We start from the raw sequence: 25699 nt of genomic DNA, 5'->3' as shown, positions 1-25699 counted from the left end.
CTTCTCAAAAGATCAGTAATATGTTCCTCGAACTAAGTATTTAAAGTTTTTTTTTTCAAAATTTGATGAAAACTGTGAGACTTCTGAAATTTCATGAAAATTTTGACTCGATGTACCCTATGATAACCCTATGGATGTACCCCATGTTCATAGGTCCTCGATGTACCCTAAGATTCACTGTACCCTTCGATTAAATGTACCCTATGATCACGATGTACCCTTTTTCGATGTACCCTTGGATTATGGGCCAACCATGAAAATGTCAACTTCCTTCCGTTCTAACCAATCTCAACTGTACCAATTTGCTACTGAGTAACTGATAAAGCTACTTCAAAAGTTCCTTCTATAATTATATTCTTTCATACCGTTTAATCATTTCCCCGAACAGATGTCTTCCATTTATCTTATCCTCCATTTCCCATTCATATTGCACTTGTAGACATCGCGTTCTTTTAAAATCTCCTTTTTTTCCAATTTGTACGATTTTTGATAAGATAAAAATAGAACGAATCAAAGAGCACTCTATTTTTATATGTTTTTCTTTTTCGTATTTTTAGTGGATTTTTCGGAAAAAGTTTAGTTTTCAACTAAAAGTTTAGAATTCAATCAAAACCTGAATATGTATGGTAATTTGAGAACATTTACTCTGAAATTTCAAACAATTTTTAAAGATTTTTTAGGTATCCGTTTTTGAATCCGGACGGACCGAGAGAAAATTCAGCTCCGGCTCGCCCGATTTGTGACAAGTCTGCTAGTTTCTTTTCAAATTTTGTTTGAAATTGAAGTCATTTTTTCGTATAACTAACCCTTCAACTTCTTGGACTGGTTTTTATATTTTATGGAATTCTGTGCCATTTCTCTCTGTTTTGAGTGTTTTGACTTCTCTTCCGAATACTGTAGCTGCAGAAATCCCAAAATTTCCTGGAAAATGCAGTAAATTCATTGAAAACCGCGGACGGAACTCACATGGAGCACTTTCTCTAATTTTAAGAAGAAAGTCAGAACACAAATTTTCGCATTTCTGACTTCTACCGCACAAATATGACCGTCGATTTATAATCAGAAATTCATGAAATTTGTGTTTTTTGTATTTTAAATCATAACGATTCACAACAATTGTGAGAAACTGTCTTCTTCTCTCCGTTTGAGTACACAAAATATTTTGTAGTCAACTTTCATTCGATCACCACAAAACACCCATTGCCCTCCATCATTTTTAATTTGATGGTTTTTTTACTAAAGAACACTTCGAATATCTAGTCATAGTCATTCCCACAAACTACAGTATCTGAACACATCTTCAGAAGGGTATTAAAACTCAATGAATGGATCCTACTTCCAGTTTATGTTTTTTGTGTTATTTCGGACATTCTTGGGATCAGAAGAATCAAAAATTTCTCTCCAGTCTCAGTTTGGTCCAGATGTCCCACTCGGGTACAGTACCCACTCTCGTCAACCTCAAACTATTTTCGTCTTTTTTCTCTTTTCGCTATTTTTTTTCGAAAAAAGGAAAATGTTGTTTATAACACTGCAATCCGACACTTTTTATGATTGTTCTGTGAGTGTTTATTGTGTCGATTCGGTTTGCAGAGTCTGCAAAAAGTCTGAAAAATCTCGAACGATTCTTTTATCTCGATGAGCAAATTCTGTATGGTATGATTTTAGAAAAGGAATTCGAAAACAAGACTCTCTCTGTGTCTTTTGTTTTCAGAAATGCTCAAGAATCAGACCATATTCTGGCTCTTCTTTGTCAACGAAGTTTGTTATCATGCTCTATTCGATTCAGGAAATAAAAAAGAGTTATCAGAATATGTATACAGAAAGAACTGACCATTCTGGGGAATCCCCTTCGGATGATAAGAGAAGATAACAAAGACTGAATGAATTCTTTTTCTTATCAGAGATGTCTGATGTATGTCAACTAGACAAAAAGAAAGAGAAAATGCTCCTTTGTCTTCTTTTTCAGAGATGACAAGACAATGGAAACTGGCAAAATGCCAACTTTATCTCTCACTGATTGATGTTTCCATCAGGATCAGAGATGTTGGGAAGTGAAAATTTTCTTATCCGGAAGTCGGAAGTCGGACGTTGGAAGTGATTTTTCTTATCAGGAAGTCGGAAGTCGGAAGTCGGAAGTGAAATTTCTTATCCGGAAGTCGGAAGTCGGAAGTCGGAAGTGAAAAAACGCCCGGAAGTCGGAAGTCGGAAGTCGGAAGTCGGAATTCCCAACAACACTGATCAGGATCTTGATCTTTGATATTCTGACTTTATGATGATATTCAAAGACAGTAAGACAAGGATTGCAATCGTGGGCAGTCCGTATTGGAGCGATTACTGTAGATCTGTCTGTTTGTCTGGATATCCGGATACCCACTGAAAGTTGCCACGTGGCATCTTCTCCAAATTCACTCCGGAAGCTGGTTTTTGTTCCAACTCTCTTGTTTCTATGATGCTTTCCCACTCAAACTGTGCTCCGTATCGGATTACTCTCATCTCCTCCACCTGGCACCATTCGGTTGCAGAATCAGAGTGTGTCCAATCGAAAAACCATAAACATTTTGCCCTCTCATTTTGTGCTCTCCAATGATTTTTGCTCCTAGAGAAATGGGTTCTTTGTTTCGGTTTACCCATTTTCTTCGATGATAGATTCGTGGTTTTTCAACTGTCAATATTTGATTTTTGATGAGATCCAAATGGAAAAAAGCTTCTGATTAAATAAAATATACTTTGTTCTTTGTTTTTTCTCTCTCATATGTTCCTAGGAATGCAGTCATTTTATCTTCCTCTTCTTCAGCCAATTATGCTTGTTTTGGCCTCTTTCTTCGAGGGAATCGGTGTCTTAGTCAGTGTCTTCAACTGGCTAGTCATCGAACAATGTACACTACACAATATAAGATAACGTCACTTTCTCATAATATACAGTCGCGTTTTCCCCAATATGAAGTGTCACGTTTTCCAGTGTCTCGTCGTCTGAATTCTCTTCTGAAGAGAGATATGATGACGTGATAAGAACACACAATCATCATAAATGTGTATAGATTTGGAGGAAATTTTGGGAGGGGAGACGATGATTTTTAAAGCGGAATTAATTGAGAAAGGGCACAGTTTTAAGTTTTTTTCGATGCTACATGTGACTGTTAATTTGGTCAATTTTTAAGTATTTTCAGGCATGCTAGGGTCCGTTTTCGTTGAAAAACGGGAGACAGTGTCAATTATAATGCTCTTTTATCAGTAATTTCAGTAAATTATCTTTCACGTATCCATGTTCGCATACTTCACACTTCCCGGATATTTTTGACCGAAACTAACAGCTTTCATTAATTCTAGATGATTTTTTTCCGCTGTTTCATAACTTTTCATCCTAGATTAGAAAACCTCAATATTTGAAATTGAAAAACAATATATTAAGAAAATTCAATTTTTAAAACGTGACTTCTTGATAGAAACTAGGGAAAAGGATGAGAGGAAACTGTAAAATTGCAGAAATCAGGAGTTTGGTGAGTCAAACCTGCAGAATTTAATTTTGATCTACATATATTTTCTCCTCTCTCTATTTTTTCTTGCTTTTCCTGTTTCCTTCGCCACGTGTGCTGATGATCTCTCGATTCTTTGATGTCGCCTCCTCCTCCTTCCCTCTGCTTCTGGCTCCGCCCACTTTTCCTCTTGCTTTGATAGTTATTCATTGATGTTCTCTTCTTTTTTTCTCTGCATTTTTAGAATACTTCCTATAAATCAGACCACCTAGAAAATAAAAATTCAATAAAAAACGGCCGGTACATCAATTTCTCCTGTATAAAAGGGCTCGCCGCCTTCGTTATTTCTTTGTATTCATTCATTCATTCTTATCAGTAGACGACATCTTGATTCTCTCTATTCTCTTCTTCCCGACGAATTGACTGTATTATGAATTCAATTTTATCTGTGCATGGGAAGACCGCGCCGCACTCGCGCGGCGGCCACGCCCACTCCCATTTTAACGCTGCGTTCCATTTTTGAACACTGCCGCAAGAAATGGGCGTGGCCGCCGCGCGAGTGCGGCGCGGTCTTCCCATGCACAGATAAAAATGAATTCATAATACTTTGCTACTGATACTGATACCTATTCTCTGTTTTATAACATTTGCAAACGAACATGTGCAAATATTTGAGTTTTTTAAATTCATTGCATCTGAGAAATTATTTGTACTTGATCACGTTCAAAGCTTAACATCGGTGCAAAGAATTCCGGAGAGGCGGAGAAAATAGTTTTCATTTAAAGGAACGTTTCCGCAGGCAAGCCATGAGTCTTACAGCGAAGAAAAATAGGTACGGTAGCTGGTTTTTTTTATTTTCTTTGTTCTCTTGCAATCAATCACTTCCTGACGGCTTTGACACATTTTGAGGCATTTTTGTAATAACCGAAAAATAACAATAAAAACTAGTTACTCCTCCATTCTCATTACATAAATATAGTTCCAAAGCTTTATGTTCAACCATTCTCTTTCCATTTTCTTCATTCCGCTCTCACGATCTCTCTTCATAAATAACATGTTTAATCTGTTCTTACCTTTATGTATTTTAGCCTAAAAATATGTCATCTATCGTGTGCCACCCACTAATCGACACTCAAAACGGAATCGCCACTGATGCGCGCATCAAAAAGCAGAGACCACCACCACTTGTTGTTTCCAGACCCAGAGACTTGGTAAATTAAAAGGGAAAATATTAATATAGAGCTCTGAAAATTGATTCAACAACACTGATATGCTTTCTTAATCATTTCTTCATTATTTTGTTTTCCAGATCCAAGAATCATGTGAACGGCTAGTTCTCAGCGATCAACAGCTCCGCCGGATTATGACGTTGATGGAGAAGAGTATGGAGCAAGGACTTTCTGGTAAGAAAAGCATCTGCAAATTTTAAAAATAAATCTCTAGTTTCAGCTTCCAAGAAAAATGTGGCCGTCAAAATGTTGCCGACATACGTCGATGCTGTTCCCAATGGAACTGAGGTTAGTACTGAATTAGTGGAGGCTAAAGACAAAAAGGCCTTCCGTAAACTGTTTTTTTAATTAAAAACTTGAGTCTTCAAACTGTTTTCCTTTTTCCTAATTCTAATCTAAATTCTTATATTGCAGAAAGGCGATTTTCTAGCACTGGATCTTGGCGGTACAAATTTTCGCGTTCTTCACATTAAACTGGAGGGAAAGGAAACAAAAATGACTGGAAAAATCTTCCGTGTTCCAGAAAGTATCATGAGAGGTACCGGTGAAGCGGTAAGTAATCCAAGTTTAGAAAATCGGTACTCATTCCAAATGTTTAGCTCTTCGATCATATTGCCGATTGTATGGCTAAATTCATGGAGGAGAACAACTTGAAGGATGCTCCGAAGCTCCCACTCGGATTCACTTTCTCGTTCCCATGTGAACAGGATGGTTTGACCAAGTAAGTGGATTGAATAGGAAATCGATAGGAATACGATTTTTCTTTAATTCCTGATTTTCTCAAAACTTTTTTTATTTTCAGAGGGAAACTGGTTACCTGGACTAAGGGATTCAAAGCGTCTGGTGTTGAAGGAGCTGATGTCGTCACGATGCTCCGTGATGCTTGTCATAGACGCAAGGATATTGACATTGACGTTGTCGCCCTTCTCAATGATACAGTTGGAACTCTTATGGCATGTGCATTCCAAGAGAATACTTGTCAAATTGGAGTTATTGTCGGAACTGGAACCAATGCATGCTATATGGAACGTCTCGACAGAATTCCAAAGTTGGCTGGATACGTCGATGAGCATGGTGTGACTCCAGAAGAGATGATTATCAACACAGAATGGGGCGCATTCGGAGACGATGGAACGATGGATTTCTTGAGAACAAAATGGGATGATGCTGTGGATAGAGAGAGTATCAATCCAGGACAGCATCTTTACGAAAAAATGATTTCTGGAATGTATATGGGAGAATGTGCTCGGGTTGTTCTCGAAGATCTTGCTAAACAAGGACTTCTTTTCGGAGGACACTCTGATGCTATCTCAATTCCTCATTGTTTCCCAACGAAATTCGTCTCTGAAATCGACAGTGATCTCTTGGAAGATGACGATCGTACCTTCCAGAAGACATACCAAATTCTCGAAGATATTGGTGTTGAAATGATCACTGCAAATGATTGTGCCAACGTGGCATATGTCTGCAGTCTGATCTCAACACGTGCTGCTCATCTCACTGCCGCCGGAATCGCCATGCTCCTCAATCGGATAAATAAGAAGCATGTGACAGTTGGAGTTGATGGATCTGTATATCGATTCCATCCAACATACCCCACCCTCTTGGATGCTAAAATTGCAGAATTGATTGTTGGTGATATTGAGGTAAGAGTTGAATTGATTCATATCTTGGAGCGTTCTCTCTAATTTGTCTGTTATTCAGTACAAACTGATGCTGTCGGAAGATGGATCAGGACGTGGAGCAGCTCTTGTCGCTGCCGTCGCTACTCGTCTCAAAGAAGAAAAACTTGCTGCACTTTCTTCTTCTTCCTCTTCATCAAACTAATTTCTCCACTTTGCTCTTTTTTGTTGTATTTTTGTCACTTTCATACCCTTCTTCCAACGAGCTTTAGTCCCCAACCATTTCCTCTTGAAACTGCTGCACCCACCCATTGTTTCCAATAGATTTTGATACGGGATCCCCAGATTATTTTTTAACTGAAAATTCTCTCTTTTTAGGCATAACTTTGATTTACAGCACCCCTTCACCTACTAACCCAATTCTAACCCCAGAAAGACGAATCCACAATGGATCAATTCTATTTTAAGTTATTTATTTTCCGAAACGTAGTGTTTCTTTGTGATTTTTTGTATATTACCCCCATCCCCCGTTTCTCTTAATTTCACTGAATCCCTAGAAAATGCATCAAAATTTGTGTATAAAATACGTTTTGTCTTCGAAGTTTTTATTGACTCATATAGAGACAACCCAGTTTTCGGATAAGTCTCGACATCGGGAACAGATCGAAGATTTCAAATCAGGAAAACAATGATATTGTTAAAACGCACTAGTCGCAGTTTCATTTGAATTTTCTACTGATGCTAGGAGTACTGGCACTTTTTTAGAAATTTTTGATGAAATTTTTTTATTCAATTGGGAAAAAGGCAAACACATCAAGTGTATCACAGAAGGCACATTAAAACATGAAAATAGTACAGATGAAACCTAAAAAATCAGGTATTACAGACAAAGAGAAAATATCACAAACAGGAATTTTTAATTAGATGACTTTCAGAGAAACCTAAAGAGAAATTAGAAAAGTAATGTTGGAGTAGTAATGTTATCTCTGAGAACTTGTCGAAGGGCATAAAAATTAATTAATTAGTGTTGTGTTGTTTCTCGAATTCATTCATCCACGTGGCAAGAACTTGAGTCTCTTCTAATGTGATGGCATTATAAAGTGAAGCACGAATTCCACCGACTGATCGATGTCCTTTCAAACTGATCATGTTTCTTTCAATGGCTCCTTTCAAGAATTTCTCCTCCAATTCATCATTTCCAGATGGTCCACCGATTCGGAAGCACACATTCATGATACTACGGTATCTCTTATCAACTGCACAATGATAGAATCCATTGGAATTGTCAATGATTCCATAGATCAATCCAGATTTTTTGAGATTCAATTCGTAAATTGCTTGAAGTCCTCCTTTAGCTTTAATCCATTTCAAGACAAGATTAGTAGTGTAGATTCTGGAAATCACAATTTATCTATATCCCATTTTGAAATATAAACTTTTCTTACCCTCCAGTAGGCGGTGTATTATACAAGCTGTTGTTAGCAATCATTTCTTTATAACTGAACACCGATGGAGTGATTCCTTGTTCTTTTCCGATCAAGTCTTTTCGAACAATCACAATTGTGAGACCAGCAGCACCAAGATTCTTTTGAGCTCCACCGAATACAACGCCGTGCTGAAAAATAAGATATTATGATTGTTTCAATAATGTTTGTTCTCACATCCTTAAAATCGAATGGACGAGCCATGAAGTTCGATGAGACATCAGCAACAAGTGGAACATTATGAGATTCTGGTGCAGTCGGTGTGAATTCGATTCCGTGTACAGTCTCGTTTGCACAGTAATACAAATATGCAGCTTTCTCATCATGTACCCATTTCTCTTGATCTGGTACTGTCACATATGGCTTTGATGGTTGGAAGACTTTCTTCACTTTAATATACTTTTGAGCTTCATCAGCTGCTTTTGAGGACCAGGCTCCAGTTACAATGTAATCAGCGTGGTCGTGGCTGCCCTGTAAAATTGAATTGTCAAAATTGCAGTGAGATGCACAAATTTCTATTAATAGAGCGTAAAAATGATGTAGTACCTCAAGTTTTCTTTTTTAAAGTCTAAAACCAAAGGAAGAAAAGATCTAAAATTTCGAAATGTTTAATTCAGCGAATGTGTATCAGTTTTTTGTGTGACTTTTTCCATGTGATGAACGAGTAAAAGGAATGACTTTTGAGGTTTGAACTATAAAAAACACGTGGTCGACTGTCTGAGATCACAACTGATTCTCTGGAAAAGCATTCAAACGGATACGTATGCTGCTTCTCCGCGAAAACAAACCAGAGCTTTTTTTCTTTCTTTTCCAAAGTTCTTTCACAAACTGTGGCAATTCTCAGTGAAAAATTAGAATTTTCTTATTTCTTTTCTTATCAAAAACATGTTTCATGTCATAGAATGACATAGATCACACTGCGTAAACGAACCTTAAGATTGAGTGGAATAGCGGCAAATTGGCCGGTTCCACCGCCTTGCATGAAGAGAATTTCGAAGTTGTCGGGCACGTTCCTGCAAATTCGATATAGATCATGTTAAAATATTAAATGATGTCAGTTTGATTCGTCAGGGAATTAATAACTCCGCTTCGATAGAACATTAGAAACGGCACTTACATGAGTTCTCGGATCAAACTGATTGTCTCGTTCAGTAAAACTCCGAATTCCTTCGATCTATGCGACATTTCTGAAAAAAAATAGTGTAAATCGGACCGTTTTGTAGAAAACGTACCAATGACACTGACACCGAGATTATTGAAATTCAGTTGCTCCTCTTGCATTTTTAATAGAACTTCTTCGGGAAGCTTCGCCGGTCCAGCGGCAAAATTGATCTTCCGTCCCTCGAGAGCCATTTTTTGGAGTTAGTAGGAGTGATTCAACTGAAAAGTAAAAGGATAAAGAACAATAATTTTAAAATAGACAGCGTATTTATTTGAAAAGTTACCAACAAAACTATTTCAGATTTTGATTCAGAATCTCGATTTAGTATTATAAAAAGCCTAACAGAGGTGCACGAAAGAAAAAGGAGAAACATAAATAAAATATCGATAAGAAAGGAAGAGAAGACAAGGTACAACCGTACTGACCATGCATGACAACGATAAAAATGAACAAGATGGTGGTCGACAAGAAAAAAGTGGGAGGAGTTGCAGAGAGAAGAGGGCAGATATTATCATACGCGTTTTTGGGGAGAAAAAACGATTGTTAGAATAGTCACGTAGACATCTTCAAGATTGTATCTTGAAACAAGACAAGTTGTCTTTGTGTTGTAATGAATATTATGAATTAGGGGGAACAAAAATGATGCAAGATGATACCAGTCAAAAGATTAGATGGTGAGAGGAGGTATCTGGACGATCAAGAAATCTTTGATAGAATAGATCAAATGCAAAAATGAAGTCATTGTGGGAACATCGAAAAATTTAGAATTGATTGCGAGTTTTACGAATTTTAGCATGCTTCCAGAAGAACTCAATAAAAAAGAAATGGCTATTTTCCAAATAGTCTTTCTATTCGCAAAAATAGAAGTTTCATCATTATTTTAAAGACACTATTGCTAATACGTAACACACAGATAATCATAAAAATGTTGAAGAACTGAATGATAACGGTCATCTCAGACGAATAAAATGGTCTAACAATCCAAAGAACAGCCATAATGAGTTTTTTCGGGAGGTTTTGTGTGTTCTTCTCCTATTTCACAAGGAATTCACATGTAGGGGAGGAAAAGAAATAGAACGAGACAACGTTTGAGGAGTCAGAATTAGACAATAGAAGGAAAAAAAGGAACGACACAAAGAAGACAAGACAGAGAACCAATAACAAATGTAAAATAAACTGAAAAATGAGTAAAGCTGAACATTTGATAGGTCAACTGACTCTGCTAGGAGACCGTACAAATCGGGAAGAATGCTCAATCGGGAAGAAACGGATCGGGAAGAAACGAATCGGGAAGAACGCTTTTTCGCAAGTTTCAGTGTCGGAAATGAAAGAAACTGTCATTTGAAGGTGTATTGTGTAATTATTGCCACTTTTAATAGTGTCTTTACCTGTTTTGATGACAATTTTGAATTTCGCTCGATATACCGTAGTTTCGAAAAATTTTCGCAAAACGAATTTCCGTAAAATCAACACAAAAACATGAAAACACACCATTAATAAGCAAAATAACTACACTAAACAGAAAACTATTAACTTTTCTTTCATTTCCGACACTGAAACTTGCGAAAAAGCGTTCTTCCCGATTCGTCACTTCCCGATTTGCTTCTTCCCGATTTGTTTCTTCCCGATCCGTTTCTTCCCAATTGAGCATTCTTCCCATAGTTGTCAAGGCCCGGGCCGGCCCGGCAAGGCCCGAAGGCCCGGGCCGGGCCGGGCCGGGCCGGTAGAAAATTTTCAAGGCTCGGCCCGGCCCGAAGGCCCGGCTTCAAAAAACGACCCTTTTTTTCCAATTTTTTTTCGAATTTTTTTCAATTTTTCATCGGAAATGTGACCATTTTTGACTATTTTTCAGAATTTCTTCTAATTCTGACTGATAGTCGAAAATGTGACTTTTTCGCGAAAAAATTCAAAAAAATTTGAAAAATTTGAAAAAATTTGAAAATTTGACTTTCGCGCCAATTTGCCCGGGCCTTCGGGCCGGGCCCTGATTTTGCCAACAAGGCCCGGCCCGGCCCGGCCCGGGCCGGGCCTTGACAACTATGATTCTTCCCGATTTGTACGGTCTCTCTGCTAGCGGACCCTGGGCTTGCGCGTCAACTCTAACGCATTGTACGCGACACCACAATGCAGAAAATTGATGTACCGTAGTCCAACAGAAAAAAACGTGGCGATGGAGCTGTTCGCTGTAAAGACAATTTGTTTAAAATAACTTTATTTCTCTTATTTAATATTGTAACAACAAATTTCAGAATGCGTTTACATAGTATTATCTTATTATGTATCCTGATTTTTCCAACATTCGGCAGTTCGGAAAAGTTGGTGAAAACGAGAATACATTCCAAATGGAAAAAAACATCAATCCTGGTCGAAATCAGGTAATAGCTTGAAAAAAAAACATAATGAAGACGCACAATAAATATTTTTTAGCGAATACCTTTCAGAACAGAATGACTCTCTGTTCTGGAAATTCATGGATTCAATATATCTCGATGACAAGGAAATCAGTACAAGTAAGTCAGACAAAAAGAAATCTAAAATGGTTATTTTAAAATTCAATTCCGTTCTATTTTCAGAGTCTGATCTCGAACAGTACAATCTCGGAATCTCCATTGCTTCTCGTCTTCTAAGCTCTTCAGAAATGAACCTTCTCCGATTTTCCGTCAGTACAAGAATATTTTCACCAAGAGTTGAAATACACAGACAACTTTCTCTTAAATTTAAACCGGAAAAATGTTCACTGACGGCATTTTTCGTGTTTGGAAGTCAAAAAGGATGCCATTTGAGTCAATTGAATATGAATAATTATGATGGGAATAGAAGTAGTGAAGGGTTTGTTTTCATCAGGGTTTTTTTTTAAACTCAAACTTACCATTTCAGAGTGTTTCAATTCGACCACATTTATCCCATAAACTCGACGGCCAATCGCACAATATTTATATATGGAAAACTTGGATCTCGAGAACTGAACAATCTGATTACTGGAGCCAAAAAACTAGTAGAAACTGAAGAAAGTCTTCGTTTTGCCGTTCGATTCTCTGATTTTTCTGCCACAGAAGTTTCTAGCAGATCTCCCGTTTCTCTTTCTGGGTATGGAGTGGAATTAGCTATCAAAAATACAGAATATAAGGCAGTGGACACATCGAAAGTTGAAGATCTACCGGAAAATTTGCATGGATTAAACTTCAAAATTCTCAAACAAAAACATCCAAACCAACAAAAAGAACTGGATTCCTTGATCGATAATTTGGAGAAAGTGGGAGAGATTGTGCCATTAAAAAAGTGGCAATTGACAGATTTGGGATATAAAACATGCGAAAAAATACTAGAAAATGGATCGGATTTGGAAGGAATCGAGAAGTTACTGCAGGACTTTCCAAGTCACGCGAGGTAAATATTATGTGAATAGGGCAATACAGCTCTAAAACCTTAAAGACTTATGCATACGAAAGATTACTTTTGTGAAAATATTCACAATCTATCCTACTGAAAACAAAGTCAATTCAATCTTTTCGTGTTTTTAGATATGCAAAAGATGATTGAGTTCAGTTCCGAAATGTTAAAAGAAATCTGCGTTCGGGGGGAATCGAACCCCCGTCGAATGCTTGGAAGGCATCCATGCTGACCATTACACCACGAACGCGATATTTCATGAAATAAAAGAGATGAAAAAGAAGAATTCTCATGAAGCAGATATGTACAGAAGCCATCGGAGATACGATATTAGAAAAGCCACTTGACAGGGATAGAGAATCTGTACGTCTCTATCTATTGGAATCCCTCATTTCAAACGCAGTGTAAATCCGATTGATTCTGACCATATCCGAATTGTATTTCTTCTTTTTCATCTCTTTTATTTCATGAAATATCGCGTTCGTGGTGTAATGGTCAGCATGGATGCCTTCCAAGCATTCGACGGGGGTTCGATTCCCCCCGAACGCAGATTTCTTTTTAACTTTTCGGAAATGAACTCAATCATCTTTTTTAAAATCTAAAAACACGAAGGGAATGAATTGATTTTGTTTTCAGTAGGATAGATTGTGAATATTTTCAGAAAAGTTTTTCAATTGTTTTTCGTTCGATCGAATTTTCCTGAAATTTAATAATGATTTATTGCTAGTTTTTTATGGTTCTAGAACAATCTCGCATCGAACTCTGAACGAAACTCTTCTGAAATCTATCAAGAAATCACAAGAATTGCTCCAATCGTCTGGTATCGGAAACGGTTTGAATGTACTGACAATAAATGGACGGATTATCACAGCAAGAGATGAACGAATTGATTTGTTTTCACTCGCTGAGGTAATGAAGCATGAGAAAAAAGTAGTTGAAGATCTGGTAGATATTGGATTCAAACTGAAAGACGAAGAAGGAAATCAGGTAAAATTATTTTTTGAATAATTTTCACTATTTTCTCTCAGGTTGACCATTCCAAATTGCTCACTCTACTCGATTTTACTCCAGTCGACTTATCTACGAAAGCATTTGACTACAGAACTGCTGAACCAATTGTAAGTTCGATATCGGATTGCAAACGTGAAATAAAAATTATTCAGTTTCTAAACAACGTTGAATCCAAAGGAGGTCCATACAGATCAATTCATCTTCTTCTTCAACCATTCCCACCTGATCAAATTCGTCCGATTTCCAGAAACATTTTCAATTTGATTTTCTTTTTGGATCCATTTAATTCTGATGACAAGCTTATGGATCTAGTGGAACAATATTTGAAGTCAAAAGTTTATATCAGGTATAAGCTGCAAAATCTAGATCAGAAGCAGGGGTGCCCCATTCAACTATGTTTCAGAATTGGAGTAGTCCCATTTTTTAATGAGAGAGCTCATGGAATGACTATTGAAGAAGCTGTGGATTCAAAACCGATTTCTCCGAGGAAAAGCAAAATTTGGAGCTCAAAGGATACTCTCATTAAGACATTGAAGGTAGTTTTTTTAAAAACAATTAAAATCAACAAAAAACTTGACTCTAAAAACTAGGGATTTTTCGAAAATATAATTATAGTTGATTCAGTGCTTGTTTCAAAACGGCAATCAAGTCAGCGACGTTCTCGGTCCCCGTGCTGAAAACAGACAGTATCTTTAGTTGATTCAGTGATTTCTCTGTTAATGGTTCCACTGTATTTTGATACATAGCTGCCTGTTAATCATCTTTTTTACCCTTATATGACCTGAATCTCAACAACCCTGGTGCCACAATCGGTCCTTCTTTCACCGTCCCAATCATCTGCTTTCTATGAGATACTGGCAATGGGTGTTCAATCAGTGTCTCAGTTCCACCAAGAAAATGTTCAGCAATAGATTGACGTTCTCGGAAATTAGATCTATTCGTAGGCCCAAAGTTTTGAGACTTCGAGAGAGGAGCGCAGCGTCATAGAGTGAAATGTAATAGATCGGAAGTTATTGCACGTATTTCTTAGTGTTTGCCCCCCTCCACTGAACAAAAAAATAACACACTAACGAGCTACCAGTTTTGTGAGTTGTTAAAAATTCAATTTTTCCACTTCTAAATGCAAGGTGGCCACGTTACTTTCGTTGACAGAAGGGTATGAAAGAAAATTTGTATATCGTCTCAGAAGAAATTGTTATCATTATCATTATTTTGTTATCGTGTTCTTATCAGAATTATTCCAGTGGAGTTGAATAGTTTTCAGTTGAATTTCGGAAATGGTTTTAAGGTCTTTTTTGGCACCAATCATAAGAAACGAGGTGTGCTCGTAGAAGCTTTGAAGTTTTGACAAAAAATTAACTATTTTCAGACTTGTCACGGGCCGGGCCGGGCCGGGCCAAAATCAGGAAAAATCTCGGCCCGGCTCGGAGTAAACATTTAAAATTGAATCAAAATGTGAATATGTATGATAATTTAAGCATTTTTACTCTTTTTTTCGAAAAATTTCAAAAAAAAAATTGGTAAAAATGGGTACCCATTTTTGAATCCGGGCCGGCCCGATTTTTGACAAGTCTGACTATTTTCATTTATTGAATAAAAAATTACAAGCGACAAATTTTACAGGGATAAAATAGATCGAATCTGCAATCAAGCAAGACAAAGTATATACAAAAGTACAATTTTTCAGAGAAAAAAGCAAGTTTAATCAACTTCCTCCACAGTAGGTCCCTGAGGATAATTGCTAGGGTTGAATCCACCAGAACCTGGATTACCACATCCTGTCTGTTGACCACCTGACTGATGCAACTTGGTCAGAATAGCCTGGCAAACAGCTTTCAACTCTCTATCCTTGGATTCAATCTCATCCTTCTCAGCCAACGTGTTTGCTTCCATCCAACGAAGTGTATCCTCAACAGCTTCCTTTGCACGACTTCTGTCTTCAGATGACAATTTGTCTCCGTGCTCCTCGAGTGCTTGTTTCACTTGGAATGCATAACCTTCGAGCTGATTTCTAGCAGAGACTTTGTCACGTTGTTCTGCATCTTCTCTCTCGAATTGTTTCGCTTCATTGACCATTCTATCGATTTCAATTTGAGACAATCTTCCCTTCTCATTGCGGATTGTGATACGGTTAGACTTTCCAGTGGATTTATCCTCAGCCGACACATTCAAGATTCCGTTTGCGTCAATATCAAATGTGACATCGATTTGTGGGACTCCACGTGGTGCTGGTGGTATTCCAGTCAATTCAAACGTTCCCAGTCGGTGATTATCCCGAGTCATGGCACGCTCTCCTTCGTAGACTTGAATAGAAACACCCGGTTGATTATCAGCATAGGTAGTGAAGGTCTTCGATGCTTTAGCTGGAATGCGAGTGTTACGGTCGATGAGATTTGTCATCACTCCTCCGGCAGTCTCAATTCCAAGACTCAATGGGGCTACATCAACAAGTAAAACGTCTTTGATTGTTTCATCCTTCACTCCGGAGAGAATTGCAGCTTGAACAGCTGCGCCGAAAGCGACGGCTTCGTCTGGATTGATGGAGCAGTTGAGTTCCTAAAACACTGTAAAGTATTTTTGAAAGTCACATTCATAAATTGAAATATATATCATCCGCCTAGCCTAATGTTGCAATCCTTACCTTTCCATTGAAAAAATCCTTAAGCAATTTCTGAATCTTCGGAACTCTCGTGGAACCTCCGACCAACACAACTTCATCAATGTGTCCCTTATCTATCTTTGCATCTCTCAATGCCTTTTCAACGGGCTCCAATGTCTTTCGGAACAAATCAGCACAAAGTTCTTCGAATCGAGCACGTGTGATTTTGGAATAGAAGTCAGTTCCATCAAACAAGGAATCCACTTCTACAGTAGCCTCGGTAGAGCTGGACAATGTTCTCTTGGCACGTTCACAAGCTGTTCGAAGGCGGCGAATAGCACGTGGATTCGGAGAAATGTCTTTTCCGGTTTTCCGTTTGAACTCATTCATAAAATGTTGGAGCATTCTGGAGTCGAAATCTTCACCTCCGAGATGAGTATCTCCGGCGGTAGATCTCACTTCGAAAATGGATCCTTCAGCGATCGATAGAATTGATACATCGAATGTACCACCTCCCAAATCGAAGATCAAAACGTTTTTCTCCTCATTGATTCCCTTGTCCAATCCGTAAGCGAGAGCAGCTGCAGTTGGTTCATTGATGATACGAATAGCATTGAGACCAGCAATGGTTGCAGCATCTTTGGTAGCTTGACGCTGACTGTCATTGAAGTAGGCAGGTACAGTAATCACAGCATCCTGGAAATCAGTAAGTAAGCTGGTTCTACTTTAATCGATTATCTCCTGAAACAGTGTCCATATTTATGCACCTACCTTAACAGTATGTCCTAAATATGTCTCCGCGGTTTCCTTCATTTTCTGGAGCACCATTGCTGAGATTTCTTCTGCGTTGAACTCTCTTTTCTCTCCTTTGACCTCAACTTCAACAACTGGTTTTCCTTGTTTCGCTTTGACGGCAAATGGCCAATGCTTGATATCCGATTGAACAGTTTCCTCGTCAAAGCGTCTTCCAATAAGACGCTTTGCATCGAAGACTGTGTTTTCTGGATTACGAGCGGCTTGATCTTTGGCGGCATCACCAACAAGTCTCTCGGTATCTGTGAATGCCACGTAGGAAGGTGTGGTCTTGTTACCTTCTGAGTTGGCAAGAATTTCGACCTGTAAACTTAGAATTCATTTTGATCAGTGAAGATTTTTGAAGTAAGAAAAATTTGGTTTTTAACTTTTATATTCAACTGTTCAACCATAAAATCTGAATTTTTTAAAATAGACTAACCTTTCCATTTTGATATATTCCAACACACGAATACGTGGTTCCAAGGTCGATTCCGATAGCTTTGCAAAAAGACATTGTTTGTGCAATTTTTGTAGTTAGTAGTCGTTAGCTGTAGCGTAGAACAAAGTTCTTCTGAAATTTACATCTTCGTCTGATTCCCAACCTTTTATACGCCTCAACCAACGCCTTCTAGATCCTTCTACAAACATCTAGAAGCATTTTTCGAGGGGGATCGGGCTCCCCTAAATGTCTGCGTTTCTGCGGGAGGCATGTGCTATTTCTCCTATTTCTCTGCTTGCCAGAACGTTCTGGTGGCTGGGTGGGGCGTTGTTGTTGGTAAAAATAGAGAGTGCATCAAAGATGTTTACGACGTGCAAAGGGAAAAGAAAATTCTAGAATGGACCGAATTTTCGTTGTTTTCCCTGCTGATGCCACTTTCTGGACATTGAGCTATGAACCATTTCGAATCAAAAAACACTCAATGGGAATATAGATCTGAGGGTCGACGAAATTTACGACATGGCTATGAATTAATGTTGATATAGGTTTTTCAGATCTGAAAAGTTAAAAAGAAATCTGCGTTCGGGGGGAATCGAACCCCCGTCGAATGCTTGGAAGGCATCCATGCTGACCATTACACCACGAACGCGATATTTCATGAAATAAAAGAGATGAAAAAGAAGAATTCTCAAGAAGCAGATATGTACAGAAGCTATCGGAGATACGATATTAGAAAAGCCACTTGACGGAGATAGAGAATCTGTACGTCTCTATCTATTGGAATCCCTCATTTCAAACGCAGTGTAAATCCGATTGATTCTGACCATATCCGAATTGTATTTCTTCTTTTTCATCTCTTTTATTACATGAAATATCGCGTTCGTGGTGTAATGGTCAGCATGGATGCCTTCCAAGCATTCGACGGGGGTTCGATTCCCCCCGAACGCAGATTTCTTTTTAACTTTTCGGATTTGAAAAATCTATAATTCAGTCGAATCTATTTTCTTGGAAATATTTTCAGAAAGGATCCCAATTCCTGGAGAACTTTGGCTTATCAAAAGTTCCTCACGCTCTTCTCAACGGATATCTATTGGACGTGGTAGAGTTGCTGTGACCAGTTGTGATTAATTCCTCAATCATTACAGTCATCTCCTGAAAACTTCGATGTGCTTCTCCAAGAAAATGTTCAAAAACAAACAATCCGTCTTCAAATGATGATCTATCATGGAATGATTAATGATAATGTGAAAATTGATGAATGGTGGCTGGCGAAAGAAACCAATCCGGACATTGTTGCAAGAATTAATCAAAAGTAAAATTGAAAAAAATTAGTTAACATTCTCCGATGTTCAAATTTCAGAATTGTAATAGCTTTCAATGACCGGAGGTTTTTGAAACTCAACGAAAAGTAGGTTCTCTCACCCGAAAAGAGTTCTCTAGATCCCCTATGCGTTTTTGAAAGCAGCTTCATTTTTCAGAGCATTTTCCGATATGATCACGAGTGTTGATTACTTCCCGAAAAGTTCATTATCTTCATTGAAAAGCAGTGTAGGCTTTTTTTCATATCTCATCGTTTCATCAAACATTAATTCTATTTCAGAATGTGTCCACGTGGATTATTGCCGATTTCCAAAATCCCATCAATCGGTTTTTCGCTGCCAATACTCTCAAATCAGTCGCAAGAAAAAGTGAAAACAGAATCGCAATTATTTCTAACCCAAAATCAAGTTCTCGCAATTCGGAATCGGAATCTTGCAGTTTTGAATATGGAGACTTGGAAAATCTGATAGAAACTCTGGAATCTACGGATAACTGTATCAAAACGACAGTTTCTTCAAAGTTCTTAATTGCAAATGGAATCAATCCGGGAGAAACGGTGATTGTGTCGAATGGACTAATTATTGGACCATTTTCCGATGAAAGGGAGTATTTGAAAGTGGAAGATTTCGACTATTTGAAGGAATTGTGGAATGAGAAGGGAGCTGGGGTAAGCATTTCAAAATAGGAAGCATAAGCGGAGGCTTTTCCTCAGAAGAATAAAATTTTTTTGAAAATATTTAATTCATAATATATCTAGGTGAAATGCTGTTCTCGCGTTGGTCGTTTTGGTGCATTCGAATAATTGAATTCTTATTTAGAGAACGTCTGAATTTTTCAAAAAACAATATTCTGTGGATGACGTCGACATCAAGTTTTATTCAGCAATGGCTAGAATGTACCGGAAAGATGTATCAATAATCAGTTTTGATGAGTTCAAGAATTCTGAAAATATAATTACGTTCCCACCGGAAAATGCATCACTTCCATCAGTCACGATCACATGGATATCGAATCCAGTATCCAGAGAGGCTCAACAAATCATTTCTATTGTGAAGCTAATGAGCAAAGTACTGAACGCCAAAGTTGAGGTACGAAAAGTTGAAATTAAGTTCACTCTGGATCAAGCATCATTCCAGATAATATTCAATCCTGCGGCGGAAATTCTGGAAAACCCAATCAAACGATTTTATCGTTTTGTGGCTAAAGAAGAGCTAGAATTTAATGATTTTGGGGCTGTTGAAAACCATTTCGCAGTATTTTCGAATCTTCCTCAAAAACAATTATTGACGATGTCAATTGAGACAAATGACGGCTGGATGATTGAATTGAAAGAAGCTGAATATGACCTAGATAATATTTTGTTAGACTCGGTGAGGATTGAAACTGCTTCTGTTTTTTTCTGATTATATTTTTATGCAGACTTCCGAAGACGTTGAATCTGTATACAGTCTGGAACATATTCTTGTTGAAGGACAATCTCGAAAGTCATCAGGAGAAGCATCAGATGGTTTGGAAATTGAGTTACAATCAGGAGATACGACATACGATACACTCGTCATGTTAAATTTAGGATATTACCAATTGAAGGTATATTTTGAGAACTCGGATGAACTAGAAACTTTGCATTTAGGCGGAACCGGGAGTATGGAATCTGCATCTTCGAGAAGGGAGCTCATCTGAGAAATATACATTTTTGAAAGTTGATTCCAAGCAAGTGGAAAAGGATATTAAAGTTGTTGTAGGTACGTCGTAGAACCGAAAGGCAAAAGTTATGTTTTCAAAACTAACTTTATTCAGATTCATTCACTGGGAAATGGATACAGCTTGTAGTCGATGAGGTTGAATCGAAGAAAACACCAGAACCATCAAAAATTGAAAAATTAATGAACAGTGCAAAGAGGTATATGATATAAAGTATTTACTCCTTCCTAATCTACTCTTTATCTGCAGTTTCTTCTCGACCCCAGCACCATCTGATACAATAAATGTCTTCTCTCTCGCATCCGGACATCTATACGAAAGATTCATGAGAATTATGATCGTCTCAGTAATGAAAAATACGAAAACACAGAAAGTCAAATTCTGGTTTCTCAAGAATTATTTATCTCCGAAATTCAAAAAATCCATCCCTCTATTGGCTGATTTCTATGGTTTTGAATATGAATTGGTGGAGTACAAATGGCCGAAATGGTTACATCAACAGACAGAAAAACAGAGAGTTATGTGGGGTTATAAGGTAAAAATGCCCAGACACTTTCCTGTTTTCATCAGAATCTAGTTTTCATTTCGCAGATCCTATTTCTCGATGTCCTCTTCCCACTGAACGTCGAAAAAATAATTTTCGTTGACGCAGATCAAGTTGTTCGAGCAGATTTACAAGAGTTGATGGATTTCAATCTGAATGGATCACCATATGGGCAAGTAAACTGTACAAAAATCCGAGTTTCTTTTTTTTCCGATTACTGTGTTCGCAGTCCTTCGAACCGTTCATTTTCAGATATGTACCATTCTGTGAGAGCCGGAAAGAAATGGAAGGATTTCGCTTTTGGAAAACCGGATATTGGAATAATCATTTGATGGGAAGGAGATATCATATCAGTGCACTTTATGTCGTTGATTTGAAGGTAACTTCATTTTGTATTTACTATGAAGTAAACTTTTTAGGCTTTCCGTGAATTCTCCGCCGGTGATCGTCTTCGTGGTCGCTATGATTCCCTATCAGCTGATCCGAACAGCCTTTCGAACTTGGATCAAGATCTTCCGAATAATATGATCCATGAAGTTCCAATTAAATCACTTCCTCAGGACTGGTTATGGTGTGAGACATGGTGTGATGATAACAGTAAGAAAACGGCTAAAACTATCGATTTGGTAAGATTTTTCACCAAGCTTAAAATTCGAAGAGCCACGTTTTTATTGTTCGAAACTTCAGTGCAACAATCCTCTGACAAAAGAACCAAAGCTGAACTCGGCACAACGGATTATAGGAGAATGGAAGGATTTGGATGAGGAGATTTCGAATATTATTAGAAATGACAACCGAACGAAACGATCTAAACTTTCAGAATCAAATGAAGAGAAAGAAGAACTTTAACCTTATTTTCTTTTTCTGTAAACTTTTTTCTGTATTTGTTAATTCAAGATTATCCAAATTATTACTGGAATTAGTTGTAGATTGTTGTCTTCCTTCGTTTTTTTAAAATAAAACTTGAGAATTTCTTAGTTCAGCTTCCAAAGTTCAGTTCAAAAATATGGAGGGCTGATATTTTCAAACCGATGTGGAGTATGGAAAATCTAAATGCACCAAAACAAAAGAAATCTGCGTTCGGGGGGAATCGAACCCCCGTCGAATGCTTGGAAGGCATCCATGCTGACCATTACACCACGAACGCGATATTTCATGAAATAAAAGAGATGAAAAAGAAGAATTCTCAAGAAGCAGATATGTACAGAAGCTATCGGAGATACGATATTAGAAAAGCCACTTGACGGAGATAGAGAATCTGTACGTCTCTATCTATTGGAATCCCTCATTTCAAACGCAGTGTAAATCCGATTGATTCTAACCATATCCGAATTGTATTTCTTCTTTTTCATCTCTTTTATTTCATGAAATATCGCGTTCGTGGTGTAATGGTCAGCATGGATGCCTTCCAAGCATTCGACGGGGGTTCGATTCCCCCGAACGCAGATTTCTTTTTGTATTTTTCTTCTCGAATCTTCTCGTTTCGATCAAACTGACAAAGAACAATTTGCGATGTTTGTGTCCGAATATAATTGGTCATTAGTCCACACATGGGCTAGTAACAAAGATAAGAGAAATATCAGTTTATGATCTTATTAAACGATTACAATCTTTGCATCAGCAGTTATATAGTTGTCTGATAACAAAAACGACCGTCCATTTCCAATCATTTCGAGTGGGTATTCCGCAGAAAATGAGGTGAGTGGTCAATTGATTCGAAGCGTTTTGTGGGAATCACATCTCTTTTTAGTGACAATTTCGATTGGCCAGTTGGCAATAATGAGGCGAAGGAACGTCTTGGAGAAAGGTATGGAATTCATAACATTAAAAATATCAAATCCATCTCCAGATTCTCTTCTCTTCATCTGGACACCAAAATCTCAGCTTCCCATGCCAAACCTCTATCCAATGCAGATCCAGTAGTTGTCCCAATTTATCATTCTTCTACTTATCGGTTCAAGACTGTCAATCAATTCAATGAACCAAATCATGGTTCGAACTTTGTCTATCGTAGATGTGGAAACCCGACAACTGAAAATGTTGAAGTTGTAATTAATGAAATCGAGGGAGGTGCGGGATCACTCCTTTACAATTCGGGTCTTGCCGCGATTAGTGCTGTATTTTTGGAATTCTTGAATTCTGGATCTCATCTGATTTCAATGAGTCCAATCTATAGTGGAACATCTTCTTTTATAAACGAAACTTTGAAAAGATTTGGAGTTGAAGTGACATTCGTTGACGTGGAAAAGGAGGAAGACTTCGCTGATGCTGTGGAGAAAGCAATTCGTCCGAATACCAAATTGATCTACTTTGAGACGATTGCCAATCCAACAATGGCTGTTCCAGATGTCTTGGGAACATTGGAAGTTGCTAAGAAGCATAATGTAAGGCAACCCAATTGATTCTTTGTTCAATTATAGACTCGATAAATATTTGCTTTTTCAGATCCGCACCTGCATCGATGCCACATTTTCTTCTCCTTACAACATCCAACCTCTGAAATTGGGAGCAGATATTAGTCTTCATAGTTGGTAAGTATATTTTCCAGTCTTCTTGAACTGGAACTGTTTTTATTCAAATAGTTTTCCAACTAGTAAGTTTTCATCAACAAACTTCCAGCTCAAAATATATCGGAGGACACACGGATGTTATTGCTGGAGTCGTTACTGTTGCCCACTACGAGGACTGGAAAAAGTTGAAACTTCAACAACTGACAACTGGAAGCTCATTGGTGAGTGAACCCAAGACTGACATAGTAAATCGTTCATTTCATTTCAGTCTCCTTACGATGCAGCTCTCTTGACACGTGGTCTTAAAACATTGGCTCTCCGAGTCGATCGAATCTCGGAAAATGCTCAAAAAACAGCGGAATATTTGGAGAGTCATCCGAAAGTAGATCATGTCTATTATCCAGGATTACCATCTCATCCACAACATAAATATGCGAAACAAGTTATGAAACAATTCTCAGGAATGATTGCATTCGATGTTGGAACTTCTGAAAATGCAATCAATCTTGTGGAGGTATGGACATCTGGATAGACAGATAGACAGATGGATACACTTTCAGAACCTCAAACTAATTATCCACGCTGTAAGCCTCGGTGGAACTGAGTCTCTAATTGAGCATCCATTATCAATGTCTCATGGAAAACAACTACTTCGAGATGCTGATGGACCAACCGTTGCCCCTGGACTTTTGAGATTCAGGTAACAATTTCTTTTTTTTTCACCCAGAGGAGATCAAGTATCTATATTCTTACAATCTTCCATTTCAAACATACTTTTTTCCAGTGTCGGAATCGAAAACGTGGAAGACATTATTGGCGATTTGAAGAAGGCTCTTGATCAACTGTGATTTTTTCATTAATTTCAAAATAAATGTTTCAATGTTCGTGTCTTCATCAGATTATTTTTTCTAATAATTCTTCCAATAATAAGACTGTTTCCATTAAAAGAAATTCATCAGTCATGATTCAGTTTGAACATATTGATGGGCTCACCAAAAAAGGATCTAGAAACAAATGAAAATAAAATCAGTTCACTATTTTTGAGATACAAGTTTCCACAACATTGAATTTAGAGAGATAAAAAAATGTTTGAGTTTACTGTTCAATTCAAAATGTTTCTCTTTTCATATAAAATTTGATCTACCCTCTGAATAAATTTTATTTTGGCGGGCACATCACTGTGAATAAGTTTGCACTGTTCTTCATCTTTCGTCTTCTCCGAATGCCACTGAAATATCAATTTGATGTGTTTTACAACTGTTGAATCCTGTTTTTATTCTAATTTTTTAGTTACTTCATAAATCATATTAAAAGTGAGACTAACTCATTTAAATTTTGTCAGAATGGGATGTTGTTGGCCAAAAATCACCGTTACTCCTCCAGCACCAGAAGACGTCGACTCATCCGTCCAGAACTCCGTCCCACCACAATGTGAGTTCAATCAACAGAATCTTGATAGTTCTTCCTTTTTCAGCTCCTGGCCGTCTCCAACTTCCACCATCTCCACCGCCGCAATCCTCAGGTTCTACTACTAACACGTCACCTCAACGTCCACAGTTTCGGGTACAGATTCCAGGATGTCACTGGTCAACCCACTAATAATTTTCTCACTTCCCCTGATCTTTCATTTTCTTTTTCTAATCCTCTCATATATTTTATTGTAAAATGAAGTTATTTAGGTCTGCATTTTTTCTATACTGATCTGTGAAACTGGAACAGAAATAATTATCAACTAATTGAATAAGTGTGAGCACCCGAATGGCAATTTCTGAAAAATATAATAGAACAAGATTACGGAAACCACTACAAATTACTTTTTTTCTCTCATCATTTTCTAATCAAAAAATGTATTTTGTGTCGATAAGAAAATCAAAAAGCGTAAAAACATTATCGGTTCGAAATTAATAGAAATTTAAATCGGAATTCTTCTCTGATTTAATTGAAGTTAATTGAAGAAATGAGGTAAGCTTCCTACTGTGAGATATACTGTTTATTGTTTATTTAGCAATAACTTTGATTGGCCAGTGGTAAGTAAAGAGGATCGAGAACGTAGAGAGTTTTATTTCAAAGTTGAGAAAATAAAAGAATCGAACCCCCGTCGAATGCTTGGAAGGCATCCATGCTGACCATTACACCACGAACGCGATATTTCATGTAATAAAATAGATGAAAAAGAAGAAATACAATTCGGATATGGTCAGAATCAATCGGATTTACACTGCGTTTGAAATAAGGGATTCCAATAGATAGAGACGTACAGATTCTCTATCTCCGTCAAGTGGCTTTTCTAATATCGTATCTCCGATAGCTTCTGTACATATCTGCTTCTTGAGAATTCTTCTTTTTCATCTCTTTTATTTCATGAAATATCGCGTTCGTGGTGTAATGGTCAGCATGGATGCCTTCCAAGCATTCGACGG

General features: G+C 37.7%; 7 protein-coding genes across 7 annotated transcripts; 5 read left to right on the top strand and 2 right to left on the bottom strand.

Moving 5' to 3' along the window:
* Positions 1 to 4570: 4570 nt before the first annotated feature.
* GCK72_001404 (uncharacterized protein) lies at positions 4571 to 6529 on the top strand (the record flags this gene model as incomplete). Its single annotated transcript, XM_053722951.1, has 7 exons — positions 4571 to 4684; positions 4783 to 4876; positions 4923 to 4990; positions 5117 to 5254; positions 5302 to 5423; positions 5505 to 6348; positions 6407 to 6529. The coding sequence occupies 7 exons, from the start codon at positions 4571 to 4573 to the stop codon at positions 6527 to 6529; spliced, it is 1503 nt and encodes a 500-aa protein (XP_053591596.1).
* An 812-nt stretch (positions 6530 to 7341) lies between these two features.
* GCK72_001403 (uncharacterized protein) lies at positions 7342 to 9161 on the bottom strand (the record flags this gene model as incomplete). Its single annotated transcript, XM_003104992.2, has 6 exons — positions 7342 to 7717; positions 7770 to 7939; positions 7986 to 8279; positions 8740 to 8821; positions 8926 to 8995; positions 9041 to 9161. The coding sequence occupies 6 exons, from the start codon at positions 9159 to 9161 to the stop codon at positions 7342 to 7344; spliced, it is 1113 nt and encodes a 370-aa protein (XP_003105040.1).
* A 2279-nt stretch (positions 9162 to 11440) lies between these two features.
* On the top strand, positions 11441 to 14067 carry GCK72_001402 (uncharacterized protein; the record flags this gene model as incomplete). The annotated part of the gene is made up of 8 exons (XM_053722950.1): positions 11441 to 11480; positions 11544 to 11799; positions 11848 to 12357; positions 13104 to 13269; positions 13389 to 13478; positions 13524 to 13717; positions 13775 to 13907; positions 13996 to 14067. The coding sequence occupies 8 exons, from the start codon at positions 11441 to 11443 to the stop codon at positions 14065 to 14067; spliced, it is 1461 nt and encodes a 486-aa protein (XP_053591595.1).
* Positions 14068 to 15072: 1005 nt separating this feature from the next.
* Positions 15073 to 17279, bottom strand: GCK72_001401 (uncharacterized protein; the record flags this gene model as incomplete). The annotated part of the gene is made up of 4 exons (XM_003105102.2): positions 15073 to 15927; positions 16013 to 16666; positions 16742 to 17086; positions 17205 to 17279. 4 exons carry the CDS (start codon positions 17277 to 17279, stop codon positions 15073 to 15075), a joined length of 1929 nt encoding a protein of 642 aa, XP_003105150.1.
* A 1416-nt stretch (positions 17280 to 18695) lies between these two features.
* On the top strand, positions 18696 to 21618 carry GCK72_001400 (uncharacterized protein; the record flags this gene model as incomplete). Its single annotated transcript, XM_053722949.1, has 11 exons — positions 18696 to 18752; positions 18805 to 19191; positions 19343 to 19612; positions 19661 to 19894; positions 19944 to 20111; positions 20155 to 20266; positions 20322 to 20424; positions 20475 to 20760; positions 20817 to 20945; positions 21189 to 21395; positions 21457 to 21618. The coding sequence occupies 11 exons, from the start codon at positions 18696 to 18698 to the stop codon at positions 21616 to 21618; spliced, it is 2115 nt and encodes a 704-aa protein (XP_053591594.1).
* Positions 21619 to 22462: 844 nt separating this feature from the next.
* On the top strand, positions 22463 to 24127 carry GCK72_001399 (uncharacterized protein; the record flags this gene model as incomplete). Its single annotated transcript, XM_053722948.1, has 8 exons — positions 22463 to 22467; positions 22520 to 22576; positions 22619 to 23153; positions 23215 to 23300; positions 23389 to 23500; positions 23548 to 23793; positions 23840 to 23979; positions 24064 to 24127. The coding sequence occupies 8 exons, from the start codon at positions 22463 to 22465 to the stop codon at positions 24125 to 24127; spliced, it is 1245 nt and encodes a 414-aa protein (XP_053591593.1).
* A 495-nt stretch (positions 24128 to 24622) lies between these two features.
* Positions 24623 to 24878, top strand: GCK72_001398 (uncharacterized protein; the record flags this gene model as incomplete). The annotated part of the gene is made up of 2 exons (XM_003105119.1): positions 24623 to 24710; positions 24754 to 24878. The coding sequence occupies 2 exons, from the start codon at positions 24623 to 24625 to the stop codon at positions 24876 to 24878; spliced, it is 213 nt and encodes a 70-aa protein (XP_003105167.1).
* Positions 24879 to 25699: the final 821 nt, after the last annotated feature.

This window comes from Caenorhabditis remanei, chromosome I (genome assembly GCF_010183535.1).
Source record: "Caenorhabditis remanei strain PX506 chromosome I, whole genome shotgun sequence".
Taxonomy (NCBI): domain Eukaryota; kingdom Metazoa; phylum Nematoda; class Chromadorea; order Rhabditida; family Rhabditidae; genus Caenorhabditis; species Caenorhabditis remanei.
The sequence above is the reverse complement of the archived record's forward strand: the minus strand, read 5'-3'. Positions and strand labels throughout refer to the sequence as shown.